Raw genomic sequence first — 16,463 nt, forward strand, 5'->3', positions numbered from 1 at the left:
AACTGTTAGCATCTCTTCCCAATTCCACAGTCAGTGGCATCATGTTGGTAGCTTAAAATTGGCCATGATGGAATTATTTATATCACAGAAATCAATAAATCCTACAAATCAAAACACACCTTTAGGGCTTCCCTGGTGGCGCCGTGGTTGAGAGTCCACCTGCCAATGCAGGGGATGCGGGTTCGTGCGCCGGTCCGGGAAGATCCCACGTGCCGCGGAGCGGCTGGGCCCGTGAGCCATGGCCGCTAAGCCTGCGCGTCCGGAGCCTATGCTCCGCAACGGGAGAGGCCACAGCAGTGAGAGGCCCGCGTACCGCAAAAAAAAAAAAAAAAAACGCCTTTACTCCCTACCCCAGCCAGTTATTAAACATTTATCGGGACACTGCTGTCCTTGGAACACACTTTCAGAACTACTGATATGGAGAATGCAGTATGCTGAGAAAATGTATACAGAAATAAAAATGATGAGAGAGAAGATGACAGCTTTGAAGGACAAGAATAAAAATCGATCTAAAAATAAAAGGGGATTCTTAAGATAAAACCTGAACAAATGGAATAGAAGCATTTAAAAAGAAAAATATCCATCAGATAAACCCAAATTGAGGGACATTATATAAGATAAATAACTAAACTGTATTCTTCAAGTGTCGAGGTCATGAAATACAAGGAACTACTGAGGACTGGCAGAGATTTGAGGAGACTAAGGAGAAATGACAACTGAATGCAATATGGAACCCTACATTGGATCCTAGAGCAAAAATAAAAGGACGTGAGTGGAAAACTTGATGAAATTTGTATAAAGACTTTAGTTTAATTAATAGAAAAAAAAAAAAAGAGGGCTTCCCTGGTGGCGCAGTGGTTAAGAATCTGCCTGCCAATTCAGGGGACACGGGTTCGAGCTCTGGTCCAGGAAGATCCCACATGCTGTGGAGCAACTAAGGCCACGAGCCACAACTACTGAGCCCATGTGCCACAACTACTGAAGCCCACGCACCTAGAGCCTGTGCTTTGCAACAAGAGAAACCACCACAGTGAGAAGCCCGTGCACCGTGACGACGAGTAGCCCCCGCTTGCCATAACTAGAGGAAGCCTTGGCGTAGCAATGAAGACCCAACGCAGTCAAAAGTAAATAAATTTATTTTAAAAAAAAGAAAGAAGGAAGAGAAAAACACCTTCCTTGACTGAGAAAAATCTAAGTTTTAATGTTCAAAAGGTTTACTATGTTCCAGGAAAAGTTAACTGAAAGAACACAGTTAAGTTTGGAAGATGTTTTTAATTTCTCAGAGAAAAGGAAGTTCATGCCAGCATCTTGGCAGAAAAAAATAGGTTACCAACAAAGGAAGAGAAAAATCAGGCTGGGGCTTCCCTGGTGGCGCAGTGGTTGAGAGTCCGCCTGCAGATGCAGGGGACACGGGTTCGTGCCCTGGTCCGGGAGGATCCCACATGCTGCGGAGCGGCTGGGCCCATGAGCCATGGCCACTGAGCCTGTGCGTCCGGAGCCTGTGCTCCGCAACGGGAGAGGCCACAACAGTGAGAGGCCCGCGTACCACAAAACTGGGCTCTGATGGAGACAGGCCGGGTAGGATCCAGAATGAGCTCCCAGGTGGGAGGCTGGGGCCCAGGACGCAGACCTCCTATAGGACCAACTGTGGACCCCACAGGCCCTCACACTCGGGATGCTGTTTTAAAAAAAAAAAAAAAAAAAAAAAAAAATCAGGCTGGCTTTAGACTTCTCTTTAACTTGAAATAGTAAAGATTATGGAGCAACATATGTAGGGTTTTAAGGATAGAGTAAGGGACATGATTCAAGAACCATACACCAAGAGAATTTGTTGTTCATCCTTCAAGACAACAGAAAGTCATCTTCAGAAAGTAATGACTGAAAATCTAATACTTCCACATCTTTCCAGATAAAGAGTTTTTAAAACTATATTTCCAGTCATCATAGGGTGAATCAAAATTAAACAATAAGGAAATTGTGGAACAAATGGACCATCAATGAATGATAAAACTAGAGTTAGGACTACATAATCATTATAAATATGATTACAATGTTGAGTTCAAACACCAAAAATCAACATTAAAAGGAAAGTTAAATGATTAACAAAAATCACAATTAATAGGTATTTACATATAGGTGAGTGGAAGTAGAAGAACATCAGGTTCAAGGGAGAATTAAAGTGTATCAGATCTCTTGCCTAACACAGGGGGAGCCAAAGTTACTGTTTCATCGTGACTTTGATAATTAGAGAAATGCATGTTAAAGCATGTTTTTAAAAAACATACAAATATCCACTAGTTAGAATACACAAGAGAATATGCATATATCTTTGAAATGCATTCAGATTATAGAAATAACACTTTTTATAGCAAAAGGCAGAAAAGATGAGTACAGTGCAGTAACGTAAAAAATAAAAAAATCTAAAACATAAAGCAAGATGATAAAAATAAGACCATATACTCAGTTTTGACAAGAAATATTAGTCTTTTAAACTTCCCTCTTAAAAAGGCAAAGAGATTGAAATTTTTAAAAATAAAAGTTAGCTATGTGCTGCATGTAAAAGATAAACCTAAAATACAGCAACACAAAGGTTAAAAATATCGGTATACATAAAGTTATTCCACAAAACCACAAAAGAAACCAAAGGTGACTGTATAAATAACAGATTAAAAAGAATTTAAGGCAAAGAAATATCAACCAGGATAAAAAATATAATTTTATGTGAACAAATGCTACAATCTATAATGAAACATACTACCTATTAATCTTTATGTGTAAAATAACAAATTAATAGAAGCTTTATCATAATAGTCAACTAATATATCATTTATCTATGACATATCGAGAATTTATACATATATGTGCATTTACACCTAGAAATGTTCTCTGAAAGAAACTCTTTTGTTTTAAACATTCATGGATGATTTACTGAAATTGATTATATAAACTAGTCCACCAAGAAATCTCAGTAAATTTCAAAAAGTAGAAATAATTCAGTCCACATTTCTTGACCACAGTGTAAAAAACTAGAATTAAAAACATAAGCTTAATTAAGAAACTTCAACAATTTGAAACCAAAAATCCTCTTCTAAATAATTATTAGGTCAAAGCAGTAATCAACATATAATCAAATATACAACAGTTTAGAAAATGAGAACAATATTTATCAAATCTTATAAGCTTTGCCTAAGTTCTTCTTTAGAAGTAATTTCATAGCTCTGTTTTTTATTTTAAAAGGAAAGAAATTAATTAAATCATACAAATGAAAAGTTTAAAAAGATACATGTACATCATGCCCAAGTCCAAAAGTAACCATTTAGAAAATATAATGAGAAATCATAATCAGAAAGGATACTATTCACAATGGCAATGAAAAAGACACCACAGACTATGCATATGAATAAAACAAAATTTTGAGACATTTAAGAACATTTGAAAGAAAAATTTTAGAAGTATACTATGTTCCTGATAGGGAGACTAAATATTATAAAAGTATGGATTAGTTCCCAACTTATTTTACCTTTAATTATTGACATACTGGTAAATATCTTACAGCTGGTTCTTCAAAAACATGTATGCATATAAATGTATATATGTTTACTGTAAATTTGTACATCTTACTATTTTCTTAAGTAAATTTTTTTATTTTATTTATTTTTGGCTGCGTTGGGTCTTCGTTGCGGTTCGCAGGCTTATTGCAGTGGCTTCTCTTGTTGCAGAGCACAGACTCTAGGTGCGCAGGCTTCAGTAGTTGTAGCACGTGGGCTCAGTAGTTGTGGCTCACGGGCTTAGTTGCTCCACGGCATGTGGGATATTCCCAGACCAGGGCTCGAACCCGTGTCCCTTGCATTGGCAGGCAGATTCTTCACCACTGCGTGACCAGGGAAACCCACATCTTACTATTTTACATTAACTATTTTACATATATAAAAGATGTACAGCACACAACTTACAAATAATAACATACACAATACTGTTTATTGCTAATTTCATATAGTCAGTTGATTCTCACACGATGTTTTCATTCATTGACTTTTGCCAAACTCATAAATATAGCTAGTACTTTTGTCTTCTCCTATGTGCACATAAAGGAAAAATAAAATTGTTCACTCTGATGTATTTCTTTTTTTTAACCAAAAAATAAAGTTCAAAAGCTTGAGGAATGGGTATAATTCCAATACGAATATTTTTATTTATATTAATGGGTAAGACAAAAGTAAAACCACAAAGATTTATGTCCAGATTTCACTCACCCATCAATGATGTGACAGTTTTCAAGTACTGAAAAGATATTTCCTCAACTTTTTTGTGCTAATCATAATGTTGCAGCTACAGACATGACATACTTTTTTTCAATATTTTTTATTGACGTATAGTTGATTTACAGTGTTGTGTTAATTTCTGCTGTACAGCAAAGTGATTCAGTTATACATATATATACATTCTTTGTTAATATTATTTTCTATTATGGTTTATCATAGGATATTGAATATAGTTCTCTGTGCTATACAGTAGGACCTTGTTGCTTATCCATTCTATACATAAAAGCTTACATCTGCTAACCCCAACCTCCCACTCCATCCCTCCCCCAACCCCCTGCCCCCTTGGCAACCACAAGTCTGTTCTCTATGTCCGTGATTCTGTTTCTGTTTCATAGATAGGTTCATTTGTGTCATATTTTAGATTCCACATATAAGTGATATCATATGGTATTTGTCTTTCTCTTTCTGACTTACTTCACTTAGTATGATAATCTCTAGTTGCATCCATGTTGCTGCAAATGGCTTTATTTCATTCTCTTTTATGGCTGAGTAGTATTCCATTGTATTATGTATCTTCTTTAACCATTCATCTGTCAATGGACGTTTAGGTTGTTTCCATGTCTTAGCTATTGTGAATAGTGCTGCTATGAAATAGCGATGCGTGTATTTTTTGAATTATAGTTTTCTCTGAATATATGCCCAGGAATGGGATTGTTGGATCATATGGTAATTCTGTTTTCAGTTTTCTGAGGAACCTCCATAATGTTTTCCACAGTGGCTGCACCAACTTATATTCTCACCAGCAGTGTAGGAGGGTTCCCTTCTCTCCACACCCTCTCCAGCATTTGTTATTTGTAGACTTTTTAATGATGACCATTCTGACTGGTGTGAGGTGATACCTCCTTGTAGTTTTTTTTTTAATTGTTGACTTCTGATAGTTGCCTTTTTATTTATTTATTTATTTATTTTTGGCTGTGTTGGGTCTTCATTTCTGTGTGTGGGCTTTCTCTAGTTGTGGCAATTGGGGCCCACTCTTCATCGCGGTGCGCGGGCCTCTCACTGTCGTGGCCTCTCTTGCTGTGGAGCACAAGCTCCAGATGCGCAGGCTCAGTAGTTGTGGCTTACTGACCTAGTTGCTCTGCGGCATGTGGGATCTTCCCAGACCAGGGCTCGAACCTGTGTCCCCTGCATTGCCAGGCAGATTCTCAACCACTGCGCCACCAGGGAAGACCTCATTGTATTTTTGATTTGCAATTCTGTAATAATTAGCGGTGTTGAGCATCTTTTCATGTGCCTATTGGCCATCTGTATTTCTTCTTTGGAGAAATGTGTATTTAGGTCTTCTGCCCGTTTTGGGATTGGGTTGTTTGTTTTTTTGTTGTTGACTTGTATGAGCTGTTTGTATATTTTGGAAACTAAGCCCTTGTCGGTCACATCGTTTGCAAATATTTTCTCCCATTCTGTAGGTTGCAGACATGACACACTTTTAATCTGCTATCTTGTCTTCTCCAGTCTAAACAATCAACAAAAAAATAAATCAAACCCTAATTTGTATTGTATGGCATTTTTCATGGTACAGAACACTCCCATTTTGGCTGGTTCTAAGCTACCAATGAGAGAGGTCACTGAACATGGAGTTGGGGAGAGATGCACAGTGCTGTAATATTTTAACCATACAGATACAATGGTCATAACCTCTAGAACATAGATAATAGTAACATGTACAAAAACATTAGAAGGTGATGAGTTTTTAGTATGTACTACCTATATAAAAATTTTAGATATATAAAGAGGTATCGTACATCACTTGAGAAAAGTTTTATTCAATAAATGATGCTGGAATAATTGGTTAGTTATTTAACAACTCTTTTTTTTTTTTTTTAACATCTTTATTGGGGTATAATTGCTTTACAATGGTGTGTTAGTTTCTGCTTTATAACAGAGTGAGTCAGTTATACATATATATATGTTCCCATATCTCTTCCCTCTTTGTCTCCCTCCCTCCCACCCTCCCTATCCCACCCCTCCAGACAGCCACAAAGAACCGAGCCGGTTTCCCTGTGCCATGCGGCTGCTTCCCACTGGCTATCTACCTTACGTTTGTTAGTATATATATGTCCATGTCTCTCTCTCGCCCTAACACACCTCACCCTTCCCCCTCCCCATATCCTCAAGTCTGTTCTCCAGTAGGTCTCTGTCTTTATTCCTGTTTTACCCCTAGGTTCTTCATAACATTTTTTTTTCTTAAATTCCATATATATGTGTTAGCATACGGTATTTGTCCTTCTCTTTCTGACTTACTTCACTCTGTATGACAGACTCTAGATCTATCCACCTCATTACAAATAGCTCAATTTCGTTTCTTTTTATGGCTGAGTAATATTCCATTGTATATATGTGCCACATCTTCTTTATCCATTCATCCGACGACGGGCACTTAGGTTGTTTCCATCTCCGGGCTATTGTAAATAGAGCTGCAATGAACATTTTGGTACATGACTCTTTCTGAATTCTGGTTTCCTCAGGGTATATACCTAGTAGTGGGATTGCTGGGTCATATGGTAGTTCTATTTGTAGTTTTTTAAGGAACCTCCATACTGTTCTCCATAGTGGCTGAACCAATTCACATTCCCACCAGCAGTGCAAGAGTGTTCCCTTTTCTCCACACCCTCTCCAGCATTTATTGTTTCTAGATTTTTTGATGATGGCCATTCTGACTGGTGTGAGATGATATCTCATTGTAGTTTTGATTTGCATTTCTCTAATGATTAATGATGTTGAGCATTCTTTCATGTGTTTGTTGGCAGTCTGTATATCTTCTTTGGAGAAATGTCTATTTAGGTCTTCTGCCCATTTTTGGATTGGGTTGTTTATTTTTTTGTTATTGAGCTGCATGAGCTGCCTGTAAATTTTAGAGATTAATCCTTTGTCAGTTGATTCATTTGCAAATATTTTCTCCCATTCTGAGGGCTGTCTTTTGGTCTTGTTTATGGTTTCCTTTGCTGTGCAAAAGCTTTGAAGTTTCATTAGGTCCCATTTGTTTATTTTTGTTTTTATCTCCATTACTCTAGGAGATGGGTCAAGAAGGATCTTGCTGTGATTTATGTCATAGAGTGTTCTGCCTATGTTTTCCTCTAAGAGTTTGATAGTTTCTGGCCTTACATTTAGGTCTTTAATCCATTTTGAGCTTATTTTTGTGTATGGTGTTAGGGAGTGATCTAATCTCATACTTTTACATGTACCTATCCAATTTTCCCAGCACCACTTATTGAAGAGGCTGTCCTTTCTCCACTGTATATTCCTGCCACCTTTATCAAAGATAAGGTGACCATATGTGCATGGGTTTATCTCTGGGCTTTCTATCCTATTCCATTGATCTATCTTTCTGTTTTTGTGCCAGTACCATACTGTCTTGATTACTGTAGCTTTGTAGTATAGTCTGAAGTCAGGCAGCCTGATTCCTCCAGCTCCATTTTTTGTTCTCAAGATTGCTTTGGCTATTCGGGGTCTTTTGTGTTTCCATACAAATTGTGAAATTTTTTGTTCTAGTTCTGTGAAAAATGCCAGTGGTAGTTTGATAGGGATTGCATTGAATCTATAGATTGCTTTGGGAAGTAGAGTCATTTTCACAATGTTGATTCTTCCAATCCAAGAACATGGTATATCTCTCCATCTGTTTGTATCATCTTTAATTTCTTTCATCAGTGTCTTATAATTTTCTGCATACAGGTCTTTTGTCTCCTTAGGTAGGTTTATTCCTAGATATTTTATTCTTTTTGTTGCAATGGTAAATGGGAGTGTTTTCTTGATTTCACTTTCAGATTTTTCATCATTAGTATATAGGAATGCCAGAGATTTCTGTGCATTAATTTTGTATCCTGCTACTTTACCAAATTCATTGATTAGCTCTAGTAGTTTTCTGGTAGCATCTTTAGGATTCTCTATGTATAGTATCATGTCATCTGCAAACAGTGACAGCTTTACTTCTTCTTTTCCGATTTGGATTCCTTTTATTTCCTTTTCTTCTCTGATTGCTGTGGCTAAAACTTCCAAAACTATGTTGAATAAGAGTGGTGAGAGTGGGCAACCTTGTCTTGTTCCTGACCTTAGTGGAAATGCTTTCAGTTTTTCGCCATTGAGGATGATGTTGGCTGTGGGCTTGTCATATACGGCCTTTATTATATTGAGGAAAGTTCCCTCTACACCTACTTTCTGCAGGGTTTTTATCATAAATGGGTGTTGAATTTTGTCAAAAGCTTTCTCTGCATCTATTGAGATGATCATATGGTTTTTCTCCTTCAATTTGTTAATATGGTTAATCACATTGATAGATTTGCGTATATTGAAGAATCCTTGCATTCCTGGAATAAACCCCACTTGATCATGGTGTATGATCCTTTTAATGTGCTGTTGGATTCTGTTTGCTAGTATTTTGTTGAGGATTTTTGCATCTATGTTCATCAGTGATATTGGCCTGTAGTTTTCTTTCTTTGTGACATCCTTGTCTGGTTTTGGTATCAAGGTGATGGTGGCCTCGTAGAATGAGTTTGGGAGTGTTCCTCCCTCTGCTATATTTTGGAAGAGTTTGAGAAGAATAGGTGTTAGCTCTTCTCTAAATGTTTGATAGAATTCGCCTGTGAAGCCATCTGGTCCTGGGCTTTTGTTTGTTGGAAGATTTTTAATCACAGTTTCAATTTCAGTGTTTGTGATTGGTCTGTTCATATTTTCTATTTCTTCCTGATTCAGTCTTGGCAGTTTGTGCATTTCTAAGAATTTGTCCATTTCTTCCAGATTGTCCATTTTATTGGCATAGAGTTGCTTGTAGTAATCCCTCATGATTTTTTGTATTTCTGCAGTGTCAGTTGTTACTTCTCCTTTTTCATTTCTGATTCTATTGATTTGAGTCTTCTCCCTTATTTTCTTGATGAGTCTGGCTAATGGTTTATCAATTTTGTTAATCTTCTCAAAGAACCAGCTTTTAGTTTTATTGATCTTTGCTATTGTTTCCTTCATTTCTTTTTCATTTATTTCTGATCTGATTTTTATGATTTCTTTCCTTCTGCTAACTCTGGGGTTTTTTTGTTCTTCTTTCTCTAATTGCTTGAGGTGCAAGGTTAGGTTGTTTATTCGAGATGTTTCCTGCTTCTTAAGGTGGGCTTGTATTGCTATAAACTTCCCTCTTAGAACTGCTTTTGCTGCATCCCATAGGTTTTGGGTCGTTGTATCTCCATTGTCATTTGTTTCTAGGTATTTTTTAATTTCCTCTTTGATTTCTTCAGTGATCACTTCGTTACTAAGTAGTGTATTGTTTAGCCTCCATGTGTTTGTATTTTTTACTGCTCTTTTCCTATAATTGATATCTAATCTCATGGCGTTGTGGTCGGAAAAGATACTTGATATAATTTCAATTTTCTTAAATTTACCAAGGCTTGATTTGTGACCCAAGATATGATCTATCCTGGAGAATGTTCCATGAGCACTTGAGAAAAATGTGTATTCTGTTGTTTTTGGATGGAGTGTCCTATAAATATCAATTAAGTCCATCCTGTTTAATGTATCATTTAAAGCTTGTGTTTCCTTATTTATTTTCATTTTGGATGATCTGTCCATTGGTGAAAGTGGGGTGTTGAAGTCCCCTACTATGAATGTGTTACTGTCGATTTCCCCTTTTATGGCTGCTAGTTTTTGCCTTATGTATTGAGGTGCTCCTATGTTGGGTGCATAAATATTTACAATTGTTATATCTTCTTCTTGGATCGATCCCTTAATCATTATGTAGTGTCCTTCTTTGTCTCTTCTGATAGTCCTTATTTTAAAGTCTATTTTGTCTGATATGAGAATTGCTACTCCAGCTTTCTTTTGGTTTCCATTTGCATGGAATATCTTTTTCCATCCCCTTACTTTCAGTCTGTATGTGTCTCTAGGTCTGAAGTGGGTCTCTTGTAGACAGCATATATATGGGTCTTGTTTTTGTATCCATTCAGCCAATCTGTGTCTTTTGGTGGGAGCATTTAGTCCATTTACATTTAAGGTAATTATCGATATGTATGTTCCTATTCCCATTTTCTAAATTGTTTTGGGTTCGTTATTATAGGACTTTTCCTTCTCTTGTGTTTTTGTCTAGAGAAGTTCCTTTAGCATTTGTTGTAAAGCTGGTTTGGTGGTGCTGAACTCTCTCAGCTTTTGCTTGTCTGTAAAGGTTTTAATTTCTCCATCAAATCTGAATGAGATCCTTGCTGGGTAGAGTAATCTTGGTTGCAGGTTTTTCTCCTTCATCACTTTCAGTATGTCCTGCCACTCCCTTCTGGCTTGTAGAGTTTCTGCTGAGAGATCAGCTGTTAACCTTATGGGGATTCCCTTGTGTGTTATTTGTTGTTTTTCCCTTGCTGCTTTTAATATGCTTTCTTTGTATTTAGTTTTTGACAGTTTGATTAATATGTGTCTTGGCGTATTTCTCCTTGAATTTATCCTGTATGGGACTCTCTGTGCTTCCTGGACTTGATTAACGATTTCCTTTCCCATATTAGGGAAGTTTTCAACTATAATCTCTTCAAATATTTTCTCAGTCCCTTTCTTTTTCTCTTCTTCTTCTGGAACCCCTATAATTCGAATGTTGGTGCGTTTAATGTTGTCCCAGAGGTCTCTGAGACTGTCCTCAGTTCTTTTCATTCTTTTTTCTTTATTCTGCTCTGCAGTAGTTATTTCCACTATTTTATCTTCCAGGTCACTTATCCGTTCTTCTGCCTCATTTATTCTGCTATTGATCCCATCTAGAGTATTTTTCATTTCATTTATTGTGTTGTTCATCATTGTCTGTTTCATCTTTATTTCTTCTAGGTCCTTGTTAACTGCTTCTTGCATTTTGTCCATTCTATTTCCAAGATTTTGGATCATCTTTACTATCATTATTCTGAACTCTTTTTCAGGTAGACTGCCTATTTCCTCTTCATTTGTTAGGTCTGGTGGGTTTTTATCCTGCTCCTTCATCTGCTGTGTGTTTTTCTGTCTTCTCATTTTGCTTATCTTACTGTGATTGGGTTCACCTTTTTGCAGGCTGCAAGTTCGTAGCTCCCGTTGTTTTTGATGTCTGTCTCCAGTGGCTAAGGTTGGTTCAGTGCGTTGTGTAGGCTTCCTGGTGGAGGGGACTAGTGGCTGTGTTGTGGTGTATGAGGCTAGATCTTGTCTCTCTAGTGGGCAGGTCCACGTCTGGTGGTGTGTTTTGGGGTGTCTGTGGACTTATTATGATTTTAGGCAGCCTCTCTGCTAGTGGGTGGGGTTGTGTTCCTGTTTTGCTATATGGTTGGCATAGGTTGTCCAGCACTGTAGCTTGCTGGTCGTTGAGCGAAGCTGGGTGCTGGTGTTGAGATGGAGATCTCTGGGAGATTTTCGCCGTTTGATATTATGTGGGGCTGGGAGGTCTCTTCTTGACGAGTGTTCTGAAGTTGGCTCTCCCACCTCAGAGGCAGAGTCCTGACTCCTGGCTGGAGCAGCAAGAGCCTTTCATCCACTCGGCTCAGAATAAAAGGGAGAGAAAGTAGAGAGAATTAGTATAAGTAGGAGGAAATAGGAAAGAAAGAAAGAAAGAAAGAAAGAGAGGAGGGAAGGAAGGAAGGAGGGAAGGAAGAAAGAAAGAAAGAAGAAAAGAAAGGAAGAAGGCAAGAAGGAAAGAAAGGAGGGAGGGAGGGAGGAGGGAAGGAAGGAAGGAATGAGGGAAGGAAGGAAAAAATACAGAAAGAAAGAAGATACAGTAAAATAAAATAAAGTATAATAAAGTTATTGAATTAAAAAAATAATTATTTAGAGGAAAAAAAAAAGGGAAGGATAGAACCTTAGGACAAATGGTGGAAGCAAAGTTATAGAGACAAAATCTTACATAGAAGCATACACATATACCCTCACAAAAAGAGGTAAAGTGGAAAAAATCATAAAACTTGCTCTCCAAGTCCACCTCCTCAATTTGGGACGATTCGTTGTCTCAAAAAGGGAAGGAAGGAAGGAAAGATAGAAAGAAGGTAAAGTATAACAGAGTTCTTTAAATTAAAATTAATTATTAAGAAAAAAATTAAAAAAAAAAATGGTCGGATAGAACGCTGGGACAAATGGTGGAAGCAAACCTATACAGACAAGATCTCACACAGAAGCATACACATACACATTCACAAAAAGAGGAAAAGGGGAAAAAATCATAGATCTTGCTCTAGAAGTCCGCCTCCTCAATTTGGGATGATTCGCTGTCTATTCATGTATTCCACAGAGGCAGGGTACATCAAATTGATTGTGTAGCTTTAATCCGCTGTTTCTGAGGCTGCTGGGAGAGATTTCCCTTTTTCTTCTTTGTTCTCACAGCTCACAGGGGCTCAGCTTTCGACTTGGCCCTGCCTCTGCGTGTAGGTCGCTGGAGGGCGTCTGCTTTTTGCTCAGACAGGACGGCGTTAAAGGAGCCGCTGACTCGGGGGCTCTGGCGCTCTCAGGCCGGGGGCAGGGAGGGGCACGGAGTGCGGAGCGGTCCTGCGGCGGCAGAAGTCGGCGTGACGTTGCCCCAGCCTGAGGCCCGCCGTGTGTTCTCCCTGAGAAATTGTCCCTGGATCCCGGGAACCTGGCAGTGGCGGGCTGCACAGGCTCCCCGGAAGAGGGGTGGGGGCAGTGACCTGTGCTCCCCTGTTGCTGTGCTGTCCTCCGCGGCTCCGAAGCTCCCCGCTCCGCCTCCCGCAATCTCTGCCCGCGAAGGGGCTCCTAGTGTGTGGAGACCTTTCCTCCTTCACGGCTCCCTCCCACTGGTGCAGGTACCGTCCTTATCCTTTTGTCTCTGTTTATTCTTTTTTCTCTTGCCCTACCCAGGTACGTGGGGAGTTTCTTGCCTTTTGGGAGGTCTGAGGTCTCCTGCCAGCGTTCAGTAGGTGTTCTGTAGGAGTTGCTCCACGTGTAGATGTATTTCTGGTGTATCTGTGGGGAGGAAGGTGATCTCTGCGTCTTACTCCTCCGCCATCTTGGAAAGAGTCCTAACAACTCTTTTTTTTTTAATTACTGAAGTATAGTTAATTTACAATGTGTTAGTTTTGGTGTACAGCAAAGTGATTCAGTTATACATACAAGTATACATATATATATATTCTTTTTCAGATTCTTTTCCATTATAGGTTATCACAAGATATTGAATAGGGTTCCCTGTGCTATACAGTAGGTTCTTGTTTTTCATCTGTTTTATATATAGTAGTGTGTATATGTTAATCCCAAACTCGTAATTTATCTCTCCCCCTCCCCTGCCCCACTATCCCCAAGGGTTTAACAACTCTTGGTGTGAAAAAAAATATATTCTTAGCTCATGGACTGCACAAAAACAGGCTTTGGGCTGCACAAGTCATAGTTTGATGAACCTGTTAGATCACTGCTTCATTTATCTACCAAAATTAATTCTAGGTTGATTATAAATTTAAATAAAAACAAATCATAGGGCTTCCCTGGTGGCGCAGTGGTTGAGAGTCCACCTGCCAATGCAGGGGACATGGGTCCGTGCCCCAGTCTGGGAAGATCCCATATGCCACGGAGCAGCTGGGCCTGTGAGCCATGGCCGCTGAGCCTGTGTGCCCGGAGCCTGTGCTCCACAATAGTGAGAGGCCCGTGCACCAAAAAAAAAAAAAAAAAAAAAAAAAAAAAAAAAAAAAAAAAAAAAAAACAAATCATACAAGAAAAAAAATAAATGTATATCAAATGCCTGGAAGGAGGAAAACCCTCTATTTTTTAAAAGACTCATGAGAAATTTCAAAGGAAATGTTTGATAGATTTGACTGACTAGAATATGGAAAGTCAATTAATGAGATAAAGCAAATATGTTACCACCTTTTTTTAGTCTTGCATATTTCCAGAAAATGGTTAGAGAGAAAAGATAAGGAAAATTACCACCTATAATTTTCTCTGTTTAAGCTTTTCTAAATGCCTCACTATTATTTTTCGAAGGATCTCAAAAAAGTTACATTCTCAAAAATGGTTCATTCTTTCACCGTAGTTTGAAAACTGTTTTGAATCTCTCCCAATATGAGCATATACTCTTCCTGATTAGTTTTTTCCTTGGTGAAAATAAAGAATAATTGAATGACGTAAATTTTTGATAAAATTGAATATTTTGTCAACTCTTAGTGATGTCTTATATTCTTCTTTCCCTTCTTCTCCAAAGAAGTGCTGGCTTGTCAACAGTCCATAGATCAAAAAAACACAAGCATCAGGTTTACTGGAGGTGATGGGGGTCCCAACAGGTAACCAGAGCATGGCAACAGGGAACCTGGCTCTGCAGTGCTCAGGGTCTAAGGAGGCAGGACATTGGGGTTCTGTTGTAGAGAAGTCCAAACACTGGACTGGGATTGATGGGCCAGGCTCCAAAGCCCAGGAACGAGGACCAGAACGAGATAGGCAGAGTCTAACTCAACCTACTGGGCAAACTGCTACAAGAGTGACCCCCAAATACCAGCCAAGGCAAGGCTAAGGAGGGAGAGAGGTTAGGCACTAGCTTGGGGACTTGAAAGCAGTCCTGTTATCAGAATAGGTGTACCAAGGTGGTGGGGTGTTAGTAAAAGGATCACTGCCTTTGGGGAATACTAGAGCAAGTCAGAGCCTAGAGGAGCATAACTATTTTCAGTGTAATACAGATAACACAAGCATTACCTCGGCAGGAGTCGCATGGTCCTGTTGGTGATAGTTGTGTTAGATGGATTGAGACACAGGACTCCAGGACAGCTCTCAGAGATGTATCTCATTGATTCATCCTGCATAAAAACACAGGGAAGAATCTTATCAAAGTCTAACAAGCTTTGCTATTTCCCCATTATCTCTCTGTTATCTCACTCCCTGCTCCAAAAAAGTATATGCAAGTCTTGGTCTCTTCATAGTCTTTGTTATCATTTATAAATCAAATTAAGTAGAAGGTGATGGCTTTGCTTGAAGGTTCATTACTCCCTCCCGTTCCCTTTCTTTGGAAATAAAGTCCCATTGCATCACAATGATACTTCATTAAAATCTGAACCCTTGCCACTTCAACCCTTTGAGCTCGTGTCAAAGTGTCAAACACTCCTGACTCGTTAGATACATGAAAATGATTAAAAATGGATCCATTTTTAAATTTACTAAAATCATTCTGAAAGACAGGATGAAACTCTTTCAACTGGATTTCATTAAAAAGTGTGTCCATATTTACACATGTATATTTATACAGAGGTGTCTGTGTGTGATTAAGTTTCTGTGGTTCTGTTACTGAAGATATTAAAACAGCTAAACAGCCTTGCACCAAATTTACGGTAAGTTTGAGATGTCCTGAAGTAAAATATAGGCTGCATACATGTTGGACATGAAATTCGATGCAGGGGGTACTGCAGGGGAGAATATCAAAGATTCAGGGAACCCTCTCCCAGAGAGCTGAAATCCAGTACAAGAGAACATTATGACTGCAACATGAGAAAAACACAGTGATTTCAAGCATGAGCCCTAAACTGACATTTGCAAGACAGATGTGTTTCAAGCTTTGATTGCAATGGTGCTGCTTCTTGTATTGGTAACTATTTATAAAATGTTCTAGAATGAGTAGCAGCGGGTTTGTATTTATTTAATGATTTATGAGTCTCCCCAGGAACACTGAAGAAGTCTGCTAGTTTTAAATATTTGTGGTACATTGTCCTGGAAGAATAGGCCTTTGCAGGAAGAGGTAAACTGGCACTAGGCTAGGACATGAGGTTCGGGGAAGAATTCTGCATGGTCAATATGGCTTCCCCAAACACCACTAAGGATGGCAAAGGTACACCAACTTTGGTGTTCCTTTGGCAAAGGAACACCTCTAAGGATAGCAGGACCATCAATGCCTAACATTCTGTTCCTAGCTACTTCCTGGAATCATGAATATTAAAATAACAAAATCCTGTAGGTCAGAGCATCTTGCACATGGGATAAGAATTGGTTGATTTACAGGGGAAGCAAACCACACCTTAAAGAGAACACAAGGGTTTTTTTTTTAAGTTGTAAAACTGTAGTTCTGTTGTCGAAAGGTTCTATGTGCCAATGACACATGAGAACAAGTGCAGGGCTTTCAATAAACACTGTACTCTTGCCACTGCATTCAAGATACCAGCAATTTTTCTGGACACTCCACCACCAAAATGTAGGATTTGGATATACATGTACAGATTAAAGAGTATACAGTACACTTTTTCCCAGCAGGAA

The 16,463-nt window shown here is 38.7% G+C and overlaps 1 protein-coding gene across 1 annotated transcript in view; it reads right to left on the reverse strand.

The window, feature by feature from the left end:
- FBXL13 (F-box and leucine rich repeat protein 13) overlaps positions 1-16,463 on the reverse strand; it is a 196,590-nt gene that overhangs the window by 88,554 nt on the left and 91,573 nt on the right. Inside the window, 1 exon segment of the mRNA XM_007467061.1 lies at positions 14,919-15,019. Coding sequence (XP_007467123.1) covers positions 14,919-15,019 — 101 coding nt within the window.

The sequence above is a fragment of the Lipotes vexillifer genome, unplaced genomic scaffold (assembly GCF_000442215.2).
Source record: "Lipotes vexillifer unplaced genomic scaffold, Lipotes_vexillifer_v1.1 scaffold450, whole genome shotgun sequence".
NCBI lineage: Eukaryota > Metazoa > Chordata > Mammalia > Artiodactyla > Lipotidae > Lipotes > Lipotes vexillifer.